General features: G+C 37.4%; 1 protein-coding gene and 1 long non-coding RNA gene across 2 annotated transcripts in view; one reads left to right on the top strand and one right to left on the bottom strand.

Annotated features, from left to right (window-relative positions):
• The window catches only part of DPH5 (diphthamide biosynthesis 5), a 35,786-nt gene extending 30,338 nt beyond the window's left edge, over positions 1-5,448 (bottom strand). Inside the window, exons 1-2 of the mRNA XM_002810549.6 lie at positions 5,314-5,448; positions 1,629-1,753 (exon numbers count right to left, since the gene is read on the bottom strand). Coding sequence (XP_002810595.3) covers positions 1,629-1,753; positions 5,314-5,448 — 260 coding nt within the window. The remainder of the gene's footprint in view (positions 1-1,628; positions 1,754-5,313) is intronic.
• Positions 5,449-5,846: 398 nt separating this feature from the next.
• On the top strand, positions 5,847-8,277 carry LOC134760506 (uncharacterized). The gene is made up of 2 exons (XR_010138027.1): positions 5,847-6,070; positions 6,246-8,277. It is a non-coding gene; the product is annotated as an uncharacterized LOC134760506 (long non-coding RNA).
• Positions 8,278-16,754: the final 8,477 nt, after the last annotated feature.

Raw genomic sequence — 16,754 nt, 5'->3', positions numbered from 1 at the left:
TTTGGTTCTAGCATAGCAGTTAAAGAGTAGCTAGAGAAAAAAGAAAGACTTCAAGATTTAAGGCCATGAGAAGTCACTGAAGGTTTTTGAGCATGGGAGCAATTAATTACATCAAGGTACTTTCTCTGTGCCTCAGTTTTTTCACTTATATGAGCATTCTTCCTTCTACCTTTCTCCTGGCCCACCCCATAATCTCCATCTGTTGAACCCTATCCAGCCCAGCTCAGGTTCCAACTCCTCCATAAAACCACCACTAATCAACTCCAAACATCATGTCTTTAAATTCAGACACATATTTCTGTCCTCATCTTACAGTCAAACTTTCAGTATTATATTGAAGCTATTCAGTCTTTCCTTTTTGAATAGTCTCTTTTCCTGGCTTCTGTGACAACATACTCTCTTGCTTTTTCTCCCTCCTCCTCTGGCTCCAGGTACACGATGAAATTCCAAGGTTTCCCAGGGCTATCCTAGGTCCTCTTTTCCCACTCTTCTCTCCTAAGCTGATTCTATCCATTCCTCCAGCTTTAAACACCATAAACATACTGATGACTTCAAAAGCCATTTATCTAGGATGACCTCCCATCCCAAGCTCTAGCAGCAGCTAACTGCCTACTTGACATCTCAAAGTTAACATATTTCCATAACCAATTCCTGTTTCTCCAAATTCTGTTCTCTACCAGTTTTCAAGTGACACTACCAACCACTCATTTATAAAGCTAGAATCCTGGGAATCAGATTTACTCCTTTCCTTTTCCTTATCCACCACATTCATCTTGGCATTCTTCTTCTAAATATGTTCCCATCTTTTTCTCTTTTCCACCAAAAACGTTCTTGCCTCCCTAAAATCCATTTACCTAAGCATTTAAAGTGACCTTTTAATGCTAATCAGATTTTGACTTTTCCTGCTTTGAATCCTGCAAAAGTTTACCACTGTATTTAAATTAAATTCCTAGTCCCCTCCAAGGTCTTACATGGTCCTTATGTTCCTTAAATCTGTGATATAAATCTTAGGTAACTAGCTGTAGACAAAGAACTCTTCTGTTTGGCTTGACATTAGAGATTGATGATGCTTGACTAGGCAGTAGATGCCCATCTTTGTGGTAATGACAAAGAACAGGGTTCCCAATGGATATAAGAAATTGAAATCAGAGACTTGATAAACGATAAATTCAAGGCAAGCAAAGTGACGGCAGTATTGCCAAATAGTAGATGATTACAAAAGGAAAAAAAAAAACCTAGGACAAAAGAAGTCGAAGATGCTTGAAATTATCAGCAGCAAATGGCAGGCATGACTTTTGATAATGTAATGAACTATTTAAAAATGATATACCAGTTAAGGCATTTGTTGCCCTACATGACCTTCTAAAACAGCAGAAGCAATGATACAAACTTTAGAGTTGACACTTGATAATGTAGTGATACATATGATGATATATTTACCAACTAGCTTTTCTTCATTAATCTCAAAGATCATGAAAGTTTAAACTATGACATTTTAGATAGACCTTAAGTAAACAGAGTTCCTTATCAGGACCTGGCAGGTAAAAGTTTTAAGTGCAATAGAATAATTCTTACTGATTAAAAAAAAGTAAATGAGTTAAAAACTCAAAATATCTGCCTTGACTTACCCAAATGGATCACCAACCACAAGGAATGCAACATCACTGATATCAGCATCCTTTAAAATATTATCTGCTTCTTGTTCCACTTCTTCTCTATCAGCAAGAATCAATTTTCTTCCATAAAACTCTTCCTACAGATACAAGTCCAATAACAAGATAAAGAGACAGCAGGTGACCATTCTAACACACATACACACACACACACTCTTTGTTTGGGAATGGTGCATATCTTGGCAACCACCCAAACACAGATCATTCAGTACAACTCATCAGTAAGCCAGTATTTTATATCATGTTGGAATTAAACTCTGTATTTGGGGCTGTCTTAATATCTCAAAGGAGGCGGACCTCTTAACATCTGAGGCTTTTTGCATTTTAAATTTATTTCTAAATTTGGCTCTAAAGGCCAAGTAGAACACTGTAGGATGAATACGGAATATGTACACATGAGCCCTACTTCAGAAACATGATGTAATACAGAATAAATATATTAAACAATAAGTTTAAACAAACATGGTGGTTTAGCTTTTATTAAATTTTCAATGGTTAAACATATGGCAACTCAGCTAGAAAAAAAAGGCAGCACCAATGAGAAACAATAGAAAATTAGCTGTTTACAGAACCAGTGAACATTCCTACATAAATGCAGAAGATACTAATTTAAAACTATATTCCTTAGTTTCTGCTAAAAAGGCAGAGTTGCAGGAGCAATAACTGAATTCTAAATATGTAGGAAGTTTGCAAATAAACTGCTTTGTGATTTAATTCCCTGCAGCTCAACTCTAGAGAACAAATCCAGTAGAGAGTGAGCTAGTAAACTAGTAGTCATCTGATAGTGGTTACAGACTATTATGCAAGATCATGAATCCTTTTCTTTTTTTTCATCTCGTCAGCCAGTACAGAATGAAGGATCATGAATCTTAAAACTGATTTCCTGAGAAATAATAAGTAATTCAAATGGAGTAAAACTGGATGCATAGATAAATAATACGGTTTCTTACATACTGAGAACTTTGAGTGAGTTATTAAAAGTTACAAGGATTGCTGTAGTACAACGGTATCTGGTACGCAATAACATCTGTCAAACAAATGAGTACATGAACAAATTATTAAGCAGGGCATGATCCAGCATTGACCATTTTGCTTGAATCCTACCTTCTCTGTAGGTGTTCTGTGAAGTTACACTTTGTATAGCTATTATCTATCCTTAAGAATACAGAGACATAGTACAGTGTAGAGGTCAAGAGTGGTAGACCTCGGCCGAGCGCAGTGGCTCTCACCTATAATCACAGCACTTTGGAGGACGAGGCAGGTGGATCACCTGAGGTCAGGAGTTCGAGACCAGCCTGGCCAACATGGTGAAATCTCATCTCTACTAAAAATACAAAAATTAGCCGGGCACAATGGCACACTACTACTGCGTAATCCCAGCTACTTCTGAGTAATCCCAGCTACTCAGAAGGCTGTGACAGAAGAATTGCTTGAACCCAAGAGGCAGAGGTTGCAGGGGGCCGAGATCACACCACTGCATTCCAGCCTGGGCAACAGAGTGAGACTCCGTCTCAAAATAAAAACAAAAAATAAGAAATAATAATAATAATAAAAAGAGTGGCAGACTTCAACTCAGGACTGCTTTAGTTCATCTCCTGGCTCTATCATTCACTATCTGCATGAACTTGGGCAAGTTTGTTAACTTCTCTATCCCTGCAAAATGAACAGTTATTAGAATAATAATCCTAATCTACATGTAAAGCATTTAAAACAGTGCACAGTAACTGTTCTGTAACTGTTCTATAAATGTCAGTACTTATTACTGTGGAGAAACAGATATTCCAGCACCTTAACAAAGTACACATAATTTACTGTAGGTAAGGCTGGGTCCAGCTTCAGGTCTTGACTCTGTAAGTAATAACTCCAGAAGTTTTGTCTTTGGAAAAAAATACTTTACAAAATAACAGCAGCCAAAATTAACATTTAGCTAGCACTGAAAATTTACAAAGCACTTTCATATACATCATCTCAATAAAACACTACATAACCCTCCAACTGGTAATTGCCACTTGACAAATGAAGAAACTGAAGTTCAGAGAAGTTTGGAAATGTGAACATTGACAATTTCTATTTCTGAACACTTTTGTGTCACATACCATAGTTAAGAACCTATGCTAAGAACTATGCTGAACACCTAAAGTAGGTGTTTTTTACCCCATTTAAAAAAGACACTAAAGTTAAAGGACTTGTTCAAGGTCATATTAACATGTAACAAAGCAAAGATAAAACTATATCCAAACTTTCCTCTATGCCATCCCCTGATATCTCATTCTATCAAACTGCTGTTTTGTTATTTGTCTCTCTTTTCTTGAAGGTGTTAAGTTCCTTTTACTTTTCCTTAATCACTGATTAGAGATGCACATTTCCATCATTTTGAGCTTAGATATTTTGGTTCTATCCTAAGAGTGAAAAAATGAGAAAAAAAAATGTTTTTTAAATCAAAGCTGGCCTTAGGCTGGGTGTGGTTGCTCGTGCCTATACAATCCCAGCACTTTAGGAGGCTGAGGCGGGCAGATCGCTAGAGTCCAGGAACCTGTGACCAGCCCGGGAAATGTGGCAAAACCCTGTCTCTACAAAAAATACCAAAAAGTTAGCTGGGCATGATGGCACCCACCTGTAGTCCCAGCTACTCCAGAGGTTGAGGTGGGAGGATACTTGAGCCCAGGAGGTTGAGGCTGCAGTGAGCCATGATCGTACCATTGCACCCCAGCCTGGGCAACAGAGCAAGACATTTTCTCTCTCTCTCCACGTATATGTTTATATCAAAGTTGGTCTTTACACACAACTTTTATTTAAATGCATGGCCAATTCAAGTAGCAGTTCTTAATTCCTTCTATAAGATTTTTAAGTAATCTGAGGCCTAAAAATTTTAAGTCTATTTTTTGTTTGGAAGACATGACAATTCTAAAAATCTGCTCCCTCCTCCCATAACATATGTATTAATCTTTTGATTTACATTCTACTTAGAGTTTGACAATGAACCTGAAGTTGACCCTTCCCCCAAATTTACTGGGCCCTTATGAGGGCCAACTAAATGTATAATATACTAACAAATACTTTGGTTACTTAGTGTATACTCATGTAAGTGTATACTCATACATTTGTATATATTAAGTCCAGGCTCACTCAATATATACAAGTATATCAGTATAAGCCTTATTGGGAGACAGTCTATTTAAGATAAGATCTCTCTGGATATGATAACAAAAAGGCAATCACCATTCCCTATGGACATACTTCAAAGGGGGAAGCTTTCAGCTTGGTTTTTGAATATATATAACCAACTCATTAAGGCTGTGTGAGCACCTCATTAACACTCAACTCAGAAAGGATTTCTTGACTACCTCATGAAATAAGGGGTTTTGATAACTAGCCCCCAAGAGTATAAAACAGCTTTCCTATTTACTGGAGAAAGCCACAAAATTAGACTTGTAAAATAGGACAAAGCACCCTTTCATTTTCCAAGTCACTTGGTTGGTGTATAATTTCCATTCTTCTGCTCCTCAGATCATTAATGAACAAGGGATGCGTTTCAAAGGGTTTAAACAAGCAGACCTGAAAATTCTGTTCAGCTTAGTGTATGAAAATCAGATGTTAGATAGCTTTCTTCCCAGGAGGCTGGGGAACGCTCAGCACCTACCAAAGCTTCCTGCCCTACAGTCAGGACTGAGGTGTAGGCTTCCAGATACACGCGACTGCAGCGTCTAACAACTTCCAGGCCCTTGACTGTGATGTCCTTGGCATCTCCCAGGCCCAAGCCGATGAGATAAAGCATTTCAAACTTCAGGAGAAGAGAGACTGCAAGACGAAGTGGACAGAAAAACCGTCAGTTACACCGAGGACATCTAAAATCTAGTGATGAACACGAAGATGACAACCAAAGTAGTACAAGAGAAGCGGCAAGTCACAAGGAGGGGTTTGGGAACCTTATGTCACGCTTAAGGACTGAGATAAGAGGTTTTAAATAACTCTACCAGTTTTGCCGCTTGTTACACAAACCTAGGAGCAGCCAATTACCCGCTGAGAGAATCGTAGCTAGTTCCCTGGCCTTTACAAAGTCTTAACTACCACCTTTCCTTAAAAGGAACTGCCAAAGCGCCGGCTCCGTGCAGAGCAAGGGCCCACGCCGCCGGCCTCACCTACGGTGCCGCAAAATACTGGTGCCTTTACTGCACTTTACGACTAGCGGGAGGGGGCCGGGCTAGCGGGCTACTGGGCTGTGGAGACCAGACCCCGGCTCCACTGGTAGAAACACCCCTGCTGCTGGGGCAGGGCGGCGAAAGGTCAGTCGGCCGAGAGGAGTCCGTGGAGCCACCGTTTCATAGCCTCAGGGAAAGGACCGGGCGTGCTTACGAGCCCTCTAACCCATGGCTTAAACACCCGCTTCCTAAGCCTGGGTAAGTGCAGTAGCTCTTCGCCCGAGAGGAGCCACGTGGGAGAGAGTCGGGAGGGAGCCCTGCGCCCTACTCCTCCTCTCCAGAAACTGGGAGGGCTGGAAAGGATTTTCCTGATTTGTCCCCGGATTTGGCCGAGTGAGAAGATTTTAATTCCAGCCTTCTCATCCTCCTGCAGTTCAACTAGGTGTCTTCCTGGTGAAGCGTCAGGTTGGCAAACCCAGCAGTGAGTGTGCTTCTGATTTCCCAACGAGGCAGTGACTCCTCGGGTTTGTCCCCAAGACCTTATGCCTGGAGTGCCCCAAGGATGCTTCAGTCACCCTCAGTGTCAGGAATCCCAGACCTTCCTGTACTTAAAGAAGTGACCTTTAATAGTGCTCCGGGATTTCAGACCTCTCAAGTGTTTCTGCCGGGGGAATTCTTATGAAGCTGATGGTTACATGTAATTAGGAATAAGGAAGATTTGTTTTGACTGAAAATGCTCTTCCCAAGGTGACCTCATCCAAGTTAAAAAAAAAAAAACAGCTGTCATTGCTTTTCTTAGCAGGCAGTGTTGGTTACTCAGAATTTTCCTGTTGCCTCCCCGACAATGCCCAACTCCGCTTCCTTGAACCTTGGCTTTTTTTCATTCCCAGGTTCCATCCACCTTTTTGCACTTCCTATCTATAAACTCTTCATGTCTGGTTTTATCCCCTCTCATTACGTTGATCTATTCCTCACACCACATACACACCCCAAAAAACTCAAAATGGATCATAGATGTAAATGGAAAACCTAAACCTATACCGGAAGAAAACATAGGAGGAAATATTTGTGACCTTATTTAGGCAAATATTTCTTAGACCAAAAGCATGATGAAAAAAAATTGATAAATTGGACTTCAACAAAGTAAAAATTTATGCTCTTCAAAAAACTGTTGAAGCCACATACTGAAAATATTTACAAAGCATGTATCTGGTGAAGGACTTGTATGGAGAATATATAAGGAGCACTCAAAAAGCAATAACAAAACAGCTCGTTGTTTAAAAATGGGCAAAAGATTTGAATAGACACCAAAGACGATAGACAAATAACAAATAATTATTTTAAAAGATCTTAAACAAAAAAAGATCCTAAACATCATTAGACATTAGGGAAATAAACATTTAAATCACAATGAGCTACCACAACCCACCTATTAGAATGGCTTAAGTAAAACAAACAAAACCTCACAAAAACTGGCTGTTCACTCAGAATTCCTAGTATCGCTAATATTTTGCAGATTCAAATTTCGGCCTCCTATCCAGACTTCCTCCCTCTTGGCTTCATGTTAACGTTCTGCTGGAAATCTTAACATAGATAACCTGGAGGCATATTCAACACATCCAAGGTTTAATCCATCACCTTCCCTTTCAATTTTGCTTTTCTTTCCATATTATCTACTTGGATGGGGGGGCGGGGGGCGGTGGGTGAGGAGAGTATTGTCATCAACAGATTAACCCCAGCCAGACACTTGGGAGTCACCCCCACATCCAGTGTGTCGTGTCTGCTTGTGTATCTCAATGGAAACCATACCCTCTATCACCATCTTGATTCTCAGGTCCTCATTTTGTCACTCTTGTAGCTGATAATCATGTCTCCTTCACTCAAGGGGGTCAGAGAGTTATAGTTAATAAACAATCTGAAAATATTACACCCCTTCTAGATCCTTCTGAGGCCAAGAGACAGTCCAGGTTTGTTAACATACCCCACAAGGTCATTCGTGGTGTGGCCACTGCCTACCTTTTTAGCATCATCTCTCTCCACTCCATACCGTGAGCTTTCTCTCCAGCAATACTGAATTGGTTGTAGTTCTCTGCCCACAACATGCTGCTTTGTTCCTCTACGCTGCTGCCTCATCATAGAATATTGTCTCCCATTCTCTCCTGCCTAGATCACTAATACCCATTCTTTAAGACCAAGTTCAGGAAGCCTTCCCAGAGGCCCTCACCCCCCTAAGCTAATTTAGGTCTCTCCTCTTCATTACAGTATTACTCTACATATACTTACTAACCAATTTATGAGATTTTATATTTGTTCATTTGTATTTCTTCTTTACCAAACTATTGATTTAGTTAATTCGGGGACTGCATCTTATTTGTATTCTCATCGTTAAGGTTTAGCACTATCCCTTGCACATAGTACGTATTAAATAAATGTTTGTTGAATAAATCATGATTATCCACTAGTAGCTGAGCTATGTATTTTTCCATCTTTATTAATACAGAGGGTAGTATGTTTTAAATAACTACCAAAAAATCATTAATGGAATATCAAATATAAATATGCCTGTCTCATGCCACTTTAGAACGTCATTTGTATTGAAAGGCTTGCAACACAAAAAACATATAGTTCATATGCATGCTATTGAGTAGGTAAACACATTTTCCAATGTGTTGATCATTTGTGTTTTTTGTTTTCAGATTTAAAAAAATAATGATTTCAGGTAGATTCACAGTGCAAGGACACTGTCAAAAAGGATGATTAAGTAATCTGAAGAAGGTGTGGTTTATCTCCTTTCAGGAAATATATCTATATTGAAAATAAAGTTATTCTGGGTAATCAAGGAAGTGAAACATTGCCTGAAATAACAGTAATAATTTGTTTTTAAGCTTCAAAATGTAGCCAGAGGAACTTAGTTTCACCACATAGCATTCTTAACAAACAAACAAACCTTTCACCTGCCATTATTTCTCAATAAGAGTGTAAATTTTTTGTACTTTTCTGGAGGTAGACAGGTAAAGGGATTACGGTAATCTTTTTTGTTTTTCCTCCTCAGCTCAACAAACAGAAGCTGCAAAAATCTTCCCTATTGGATTTTGCAGAATTCTGTGGGATTTGGACATTTCTCCCTTGCCGTTTAAAACAGGTTTCAAATGTGATTACATTTTCCCCAACAATTTATTGTGAAAAATTTCAAAGATATAGAAAAGTTGAAAAAATGTCACAGTCAGCACCCGTATAGCCACCTCCAAGGTTCTAAAGTTGTTAACATTTTGCTGTTTTTGCTTTATCACTTATTTATCCTTTTACCCAGACATCAACCCATCTTATTTGTTGATGCATTTCCAGGGAAGTTGCAGACATCGATACACGTATTACATTTTGCTTGAAACATAAACTCCTCATCTAGGTAATAGATTAACAAAACATACCTAGGCATATAGCTGATTAAATGATATCATTGCTTCACCTAATTTAGGCTGGGTTTTGAAAATTTTGTTGTAAAACGGTTTCAAATTAGTTTTTAACAAATATTGTAGTTTTATAATGATAATGAAAGCAGTTAGAGGACAAATTCTTTTATGTCAGCAAATTTGTAGTCTCATGTCTAGCAGAAGAGAGAGTGATGGTTAAAGAGAAGGGTGATTATAGGACAAAAGAAAAAAAGAAAGGTCTTTAGCCTTTTTTGGCTTCAAGAATAACATGGATAGATTAGACCTGAAGAGTTTTCTACTTTGTATTCTTGCTTTCAGGTCAGATGATGCCAAGTCATCCCTGAGGGTGAACGTTTATGCTTTTACTGAAGGATCTTTAAGATGTTTTTATAACCTTTGCTAGTAACTCATTTTTACTGGCAAATTCTTCCTTATATTTGAGACCTACAGTCAGTAGTCATAAAATGTGAGAGAGATGCAGATAGTCATAAGAAATTAATACTGATGGCTTTTCCATTTCATTGTCATAGACACATCATATGCTACTTTTATTTTGAAGTAATAACATAGTTGAGTCACTGCATTAACTTACGGACAAATTATAATTACCTTACATTTAAGAGAAGTCATCCTTCAATTGTCCTGTTTAAGCAGTTTGTCTATTGAAAAGAAGACATCAGGGTGACTGACTAAACTTATCTGACCTTACTGTGAATGACCTTACTGCAGTAAGGTCAGAATAAACTTATCTGACCTTACTGCTGGCGTTTTAACTTACATGTTCCCAGAAATTGCCTTTGTTAGAGGAAATCTTGGTTAATATTTGTAGAGCTCAGACTCTTAATTGATTGATAGTCATTATTTTCTAACAATTCACAAATAAGTGATAATTAAAGATAACACTGCTTTAGGATAAGGACCTGTATTTACTATGGTTAAAAGATTTGAAGTTACTTTATTGTACACTTGTTTACTTAGAGAAAAAGTCACCTTTTATAAACCCAGTGATTTTAAGTACTCATCCATACATTATATGTTAATCACGTGATGTAAAAATGCATAAATAATAAACAAATCTAGAGCTATTTTCTGTGTAAAATGTGGAAATTTTTATTGTCATTCATCCTAGCTTAATAGATTGAATCAGTAACAATATGGACTGTCATAAAGAAGTCACCTAGAGCCCTGCGTTTTTGTGTAAAGTAGCTCCCAGAATGTTCCCTTAAGTGCCTGTGTGTATGTGCATGTATGTGTAAACTTTCTGTTTGTTTCTAACCCATTTTTGTGTATGGCAGGTCCTTCCTCCAAAGTCTGTTGCTAAAAAGGTAGAATCAGAGATACATAGTTCACTCTTTTTGCACTTAAAAAAACTACAGGCCAGGCGCGGTGGCTCAGGCCTGTAATCCCAGCACTTTGGGAGGCTGAGGCGGGCGGATCACGAGGTCAGGAGATCCAGACCATCCTGGCTCACATGGTGAAATCCCGTCTCTACTAAAAATACAAAAAATTAGCCAGGCATGGTGGCGGACACCTGTAGTCCCAGCTACTCGGGAGGCTGAGGCAGGAGAATGGTGTGAACCTGGGAGGTGGAGCTTGCAGTGAGCCAAGATCGCGCCACTGCACTCCAGCCTGGGCAACAAAGTGAGACTCCGTCTCAAATAAAAAACAAAAACAAAAACCTACAGTGTCCCTTTAAGTTTTTTTAGGGAAACATAGCTAAACTAGCCAAGATTTGGTGGGAGAAGGGGAGTGGTTTCCCTTTCATTCAAAAGCCAAAATTCATAAAACTGAACTACCAGGCTGTATATTAGCCACACACACATACCCTCACGGTTTATGCCACTCCCCTAGTTCTCCAGCCTCACCTCCTCATCTCCGTACCCCTGGCCCCTACAGATAGCTGTGTGGCTCTGGCTCCACTTCCTTGAAGTCATTGTTCAGAATTCACTTCCTCAGTGAGGGCTATCTTATGTAAACTACAACCAACATTTCTAATCACTTTATCTGCTTATTTGCCCCTGTAGCATTGCTCACTTTCTAACACAACTGTATAATTTACTTATTTATTATGATGTTTTTTGTCCATGTCCTATTAGAGTATAAGCACCACAAAGGCAGGATTTTTTTGTCTATGTTATGCTCTAATGTGAAACAAACAGCTAGAACAGTTTTTGATGCTCAGCAAATATATATTGAATGAATGAGTATACATCTACACATGGTAATAAGTTATCAATAAATTTCTTGAGGAGAAGAACTGAGCAGAGGGGATTTTTTATGGTTGAGAACTCACATTTTGGTGTCATTCAGACTGTGTTTTAGTCTAGGCCTTTCACTCGGTAGTGTATTCCTTGCATTCCCTTTTTGAACCTCAGTTACTTCTTCTATAAAATAGGGATAATAGTAACATCTTTCATGGGATTATTGTGAGGATAAATGAAAAAATACATATAAAGGGCTTAGCATACTTTCAGACAACTAATAAAAACTCAGAAAACATTGACAAATATTGATATAGAGTTTGAAATTAATTTTAGAATTATCTACAGTGTCTGTCAGATTATAATATGAAAGTCAAGTCCACCTAGATTGGTTCTTATTCTTTTCCCCATTCACAACATTTCTATGAATCATTTACATAATTCAGTAATTATTGACCAATCCACTAAATAGTTTACTGATTGACAAAAGTCATCTTAAGCAAACATTATTATTTTAATATTATACTCTGAGGTATTCTTTCTGAGAGAAACTCTTCATTTCAATTATTCTGTCATTGAGTTCAACACTATAGACTTCATTGGCACCAAAGAAATGTTGTCTGGCAATTTGTTAAAACTTAAAGTAGAACTTAAAGGAAATGGAGCCAAATGTGGTGGTTTACAGCTGTATAATCCTAGCACTTGCAGAGTCTGAGGAGGGAGAATCACTTGAGCCTAGGAGTTTGAGACCGGCCTGGCCAACATACCAAGATTTTGTCTCTACTAAAAATAAAAATAAAAAAGTTAGCTGGGCATGGTGACATGTACCTGTAGTCCCAGCTGCTCAGGAGGCTGAGGCAGGAGGATTGCTTGAGCCCAGGAATTTGAGGCTGCAATGAGCTATGATCACATCACCACACTCTAACCTGGGTGACAGAGTGAAACCCCATCTCAAAAAAAGAAAGCAAATGGACTTTGCTTCTTAGTAGTTCAGTAAACAAAATCTGCTAGTGAGCAGAGAAAATGCTCATTTGGGAACTGAATTCTTTTTTAAAAAAAGCTTTTTAGATGCCCAACAACAATAAAAAGAATCATTGTGTTGTGTGATACATTCATATAATACAATGCTATACAGCAATCAAGAAGAATGAATTACTGCTACATGAAACAACCTGGATGAATCTCAGAGAAATGGGATATAGCTTACATAAAGCAAAGTCCACCAAATTTTAAGTATACAATTTTTATGTATGTGTGTAACCATGTATCCATCATTCTGATAAAGATATGGAACATTTCTGGCATCCCAGAAAGTTCCCTTTTGTTCTCTCCCAGTAAATGCCACCCCCTCCCCCGCCACCTCTCCAAGGTAACCGAACCACTATTTGACTGTAAGTTAGTTTTGGCTATTCTTATACACGGAATCATATAAAATGTACCCTTTCGCATCTGGCTTCCTTGGCTCTGCTTTACTCGTCCATGTTCTGTGTAGTAGTAGTTCATTCTTTGCTGAATAGAATTCTGTTATATGAATGTACTACTATTTATCTTCTTTATTTTTGATGGATGTTTCAGTTTGGGGCCAATATGAATAAATCTGCTATGAACATTGTTGTATCTGTCTTTTGTTAGACATTTAAGTATTCATTTCTGTTGGGTTATATTACCTAGAAATTGGAATTGCTGGGTTATAGGATATATGTTTTCACTTTAACAGGTTGTGCTAAACAGTTTTCCAAAGTGTTTGTACAATTTACATTCCCACCAGCAATGGATGCAAGTTCCAGTTGCTCAGTTGCTCTGTATCCTTGCCAACACTTGGTATTGTGAGTCCTTTTAATTTTAGTGGGTGTGTAGTGATATATCATTGTGGCTTTAATTTGCAGCTCTGTTGTGGTTAATGGTGTCAATTGCCTCATATGTAATTTTTTTCAGTTATTTTAAATTTTCAGTTATTTAATTTTTCAGTTATTTTCTTTATTCTTCAATATGAATAAAATCAATATTACTTTTTGTATTGGATGAAAGTGCTTTTAAAGTCAGTATTAATTAAAACCTCTTCAAAGTCAATTTATTTATTTTTGAAGACAAAAATATTTCTTTCTTCCACCACAGTGATATTTAAATGCAGAATCTATACTTGTAGTTGAGTAAATCCATTTGTGAATAAGATACTTCCTTTAAACGGGCCTTAATAGATTCACTAATATATATGTGTGAAATATGTTTTAATGTATCGAAAGCACTTAGTGCCTGAAACATAGTAAGTGCTAAAGTTATTTTAAAATAATTAAAATATACTTTAAAAAAATATATATGTATGTTTTGCCTGGAGAGAACACCTGTTGTCAGGACACCCACTTCTCATTCTGCCTCTGCTGTCAGTAACTATGTGGGTTTGGACCATTTTTTGCTATCAGTAACATGAATGCTTTTAGTTAGATGATTTCTAAGTCACATTGTAGGATTCAGTAGCTTCCTTTTGGGTTAGAATGGAAAAAACGCTAGACCGGTAATCAGTCAGTGTAAGTTATTTACACTTGTGGACCTTTGCTTTGTTTCATGACTCAAAACCCAATAAGAAGTATCTTTCCCCTCCTCCTCCTTTTCTACCCTTCCTCCTTTATAGATTTCTATATAAAACTGCAAGCAATACAGTAATTCCTTAAACCTGGAAATTAGCATAACCAATATAAATTTTTTTTAAAAAATGTAATTACTAAATTTTTTACACTAATAAACTGTAGACCTTGAGTTATTCTTCACATAACTGTACTTCACTGTAAGTACAGTGATTTTTTTCATAACTAGAAACTTTTTCAACCAAAATTAAACCGATATCTATATCAAGTTGCAGAATTTTCACAGATTTAATTTTCTCAGAGTGATTTTTGTTTGCATTTCTAAATCCTAGGTAGTCATAGAATATGATTCACCCTAATCTTATTTCCTTACATTTTGCTTTGTGTTATTAGGGTCTTTTGCTTGTTTTGCAGTAATATTTTCTATTGTATACTTTGAGTAGCATTGATTTTTTTTCTTCAGCAATTTTTACATCTTACTATCAGAGCTCATTACATTTTCTGATAAAGGCTTATTGAGATTCAGACTCGAACTCATATAGGTTCTATTTTAATCTTATCTTTGCTTCTTGCTATTGCCTCTCTTCTGGTGTTTGTTAAATAAAACTTGATGAAATCCTATCGTATCAAAATATTAGTAGTAGTATTAGTGGTATCAAAAATATTGTTTTCTCCATGCATACCAATTGCAGAAGCAGTGAATAGTGTGGTTAAAAGCCTGGATTTTAATGTCATGGGCTTTAGAGTCAAACTACAGGATTTGAATTTTGGCTTCTCTTACTAGCAATGTGACCTTAGGAAAGTTCTTGAACCCTTAGTTATATTGCCTGTAAAATACATATAATAAAGGCACTTATAGGACCATCATGATGATTAAATGAAGTAATACTACATATAAACAGTGTCTTTGAACAGTGTTTTTGCACTTTGTAAGTGTTCAATAAGTGTTAGCGATCATTATAAATATTATTACCTTTAGGGTTTTGTGAAGATTAAACGTGCTAAGTAAACTGTGTATCTAAAGGCCTGCAATATAGTGCACAATTAACATTAGCTAGTATTACTACCAAAAGTATTCTCTAGCTAGCTGGTTTTACAGAATTTCTGTGTGTTCTAGGTAAAATTGCAGTTTAGGACCATCATCCATCCCCCTTGACACCAAACAAAAAGTGAATTTGTAATTAGAATATTTAGTACTAAGAAAACATGGACATCCAGGCTAAAGCTCAAAGCTTTTAAAAATTGTAATGTAGCTGCAATGTTATTTGCAAATGAAAGGAAACAGAAAGTGGTATTAGTAATTTTAAAGATAAATTTTTTCTTGAATAAGGTGTGATGTTTAGTTCCTAATTATTTTGTCCTGTGACCGATTAAACCCATCAGTAGGTTGAAGGTGTTCAGGGCATTGTGATCTGAGACTGATGCCAGTCATTTTCTTAGACAAGAGAAGCTATAAGAAATCCTATGTGGAAATTACTTAGTATCACACTAATTTTGATATTTGCATCACTTAGATATTATTTACTTTCCTGTTATCTGTGCTCCTGCCTGGCCTCCCTGCCATCTCAGTAACAGAGTTCCTTGCCTTCTTCCTAGTCATCAGGACCTGCATCTCTGCCTTGTTATTTCAAGAGGTTGAACCTTGCTACTGATTTCATTCTTCTGAGAGACTTAAATTCTTGCCTTGGCCCCATCTACCCATGATTGGGTTCCCTTTTACAAAGCTAGGCTCCCACAAAGGTAGACACTCACCTATCTGAAATTGCCAGGGTCATTGAGCACTTCTGAACAGGTGTAGGCACAGCTTCAAGAGGTACCGTTCACATAGGTGACATACAGCTGCCCAGCTGTACACGGTGGCTTAGTGGCCAGTTGCCTATTTCTCGAACTATGGTTGATCACCTGCTGTGTTCCTGCTTGGTGGTCTTCATTAGACAGCTCAGGCTGAGATTCTTGCCCCAGTGTTTGTGGTCTTCAGTTTTTTTAATTATGTGATCTCACCTGCTTTTATCTTGCTTCTGGTTAATTTATCTCAAATTTCATGGCCATCCATTGCTCAGTGTGTTGCCTCTACCTGGAATACTTCCCTACTTTATCTCATAGGAATTATCCTTAAAATTCTAGTTCAGAAACCTCTCATCTATAGTGTTTTCCCACCTCACATAACTGCAAATTTTTTTCTTATTTTGATTTTCTTTAATAGTCTATTGCTATTATATGTTTTTCTTAAGAGTATAGATTTTAAGGGCAAGGCCAATGTTTTATCTTTATATTCTCTGTAACTCCTGTACGGTGTTCTGCTCATAATAGATGTTAAATGAGTATTTGTAGTACGTCTTGATGAAAGTGCTACTTAACAAAAGCAGGCAAGTCAAGGTATGCTAATGAACTGAGAAAGGAGAGGCTAGAAACAAGGAAAGTTAATGATAAACTATTGCAGTGATCTGTACATGAGGTGATAGTAAGTCTTGCGTATACTCAGTGACAAAAGAAGTTGAGATGTGTTAATTATATAAATCAGTGGGGATGACCATGAACATAATTAAATGGGGGAGGGGAGGAAAGGGATTGATTAAAGCCAGAGGATGATGCAAACTGGATCCTACTTCTTACTTTTAGAAGTTTATATCAAATGTCAAGAAAATAAAAGTAAGTTCAAATTTAAATTAACAGTATTCTACATTCAGTGTAATAATGTTTAAAACTATGTAGAAATGGATCCTTAAAA

This window comes from Pongo abelii, chromosome 1 (assembly GCF_028885655.2).
Source record: "Pongo abelii isolate AG06213 chromosome 1, NHGRI_mPonAbe1-v2.0_pri, whole genome shotgun sequence".
In the NCBI taxonomy this organism is placed as follows: Eukaryota; Metazoa; Chordata; class Mammalia; order Primates; family Hominidae; genus Pongo; species Pongo abelii.
This window is presented reverse-complemented; position numbering and strand designations above follow the sequence as displayed.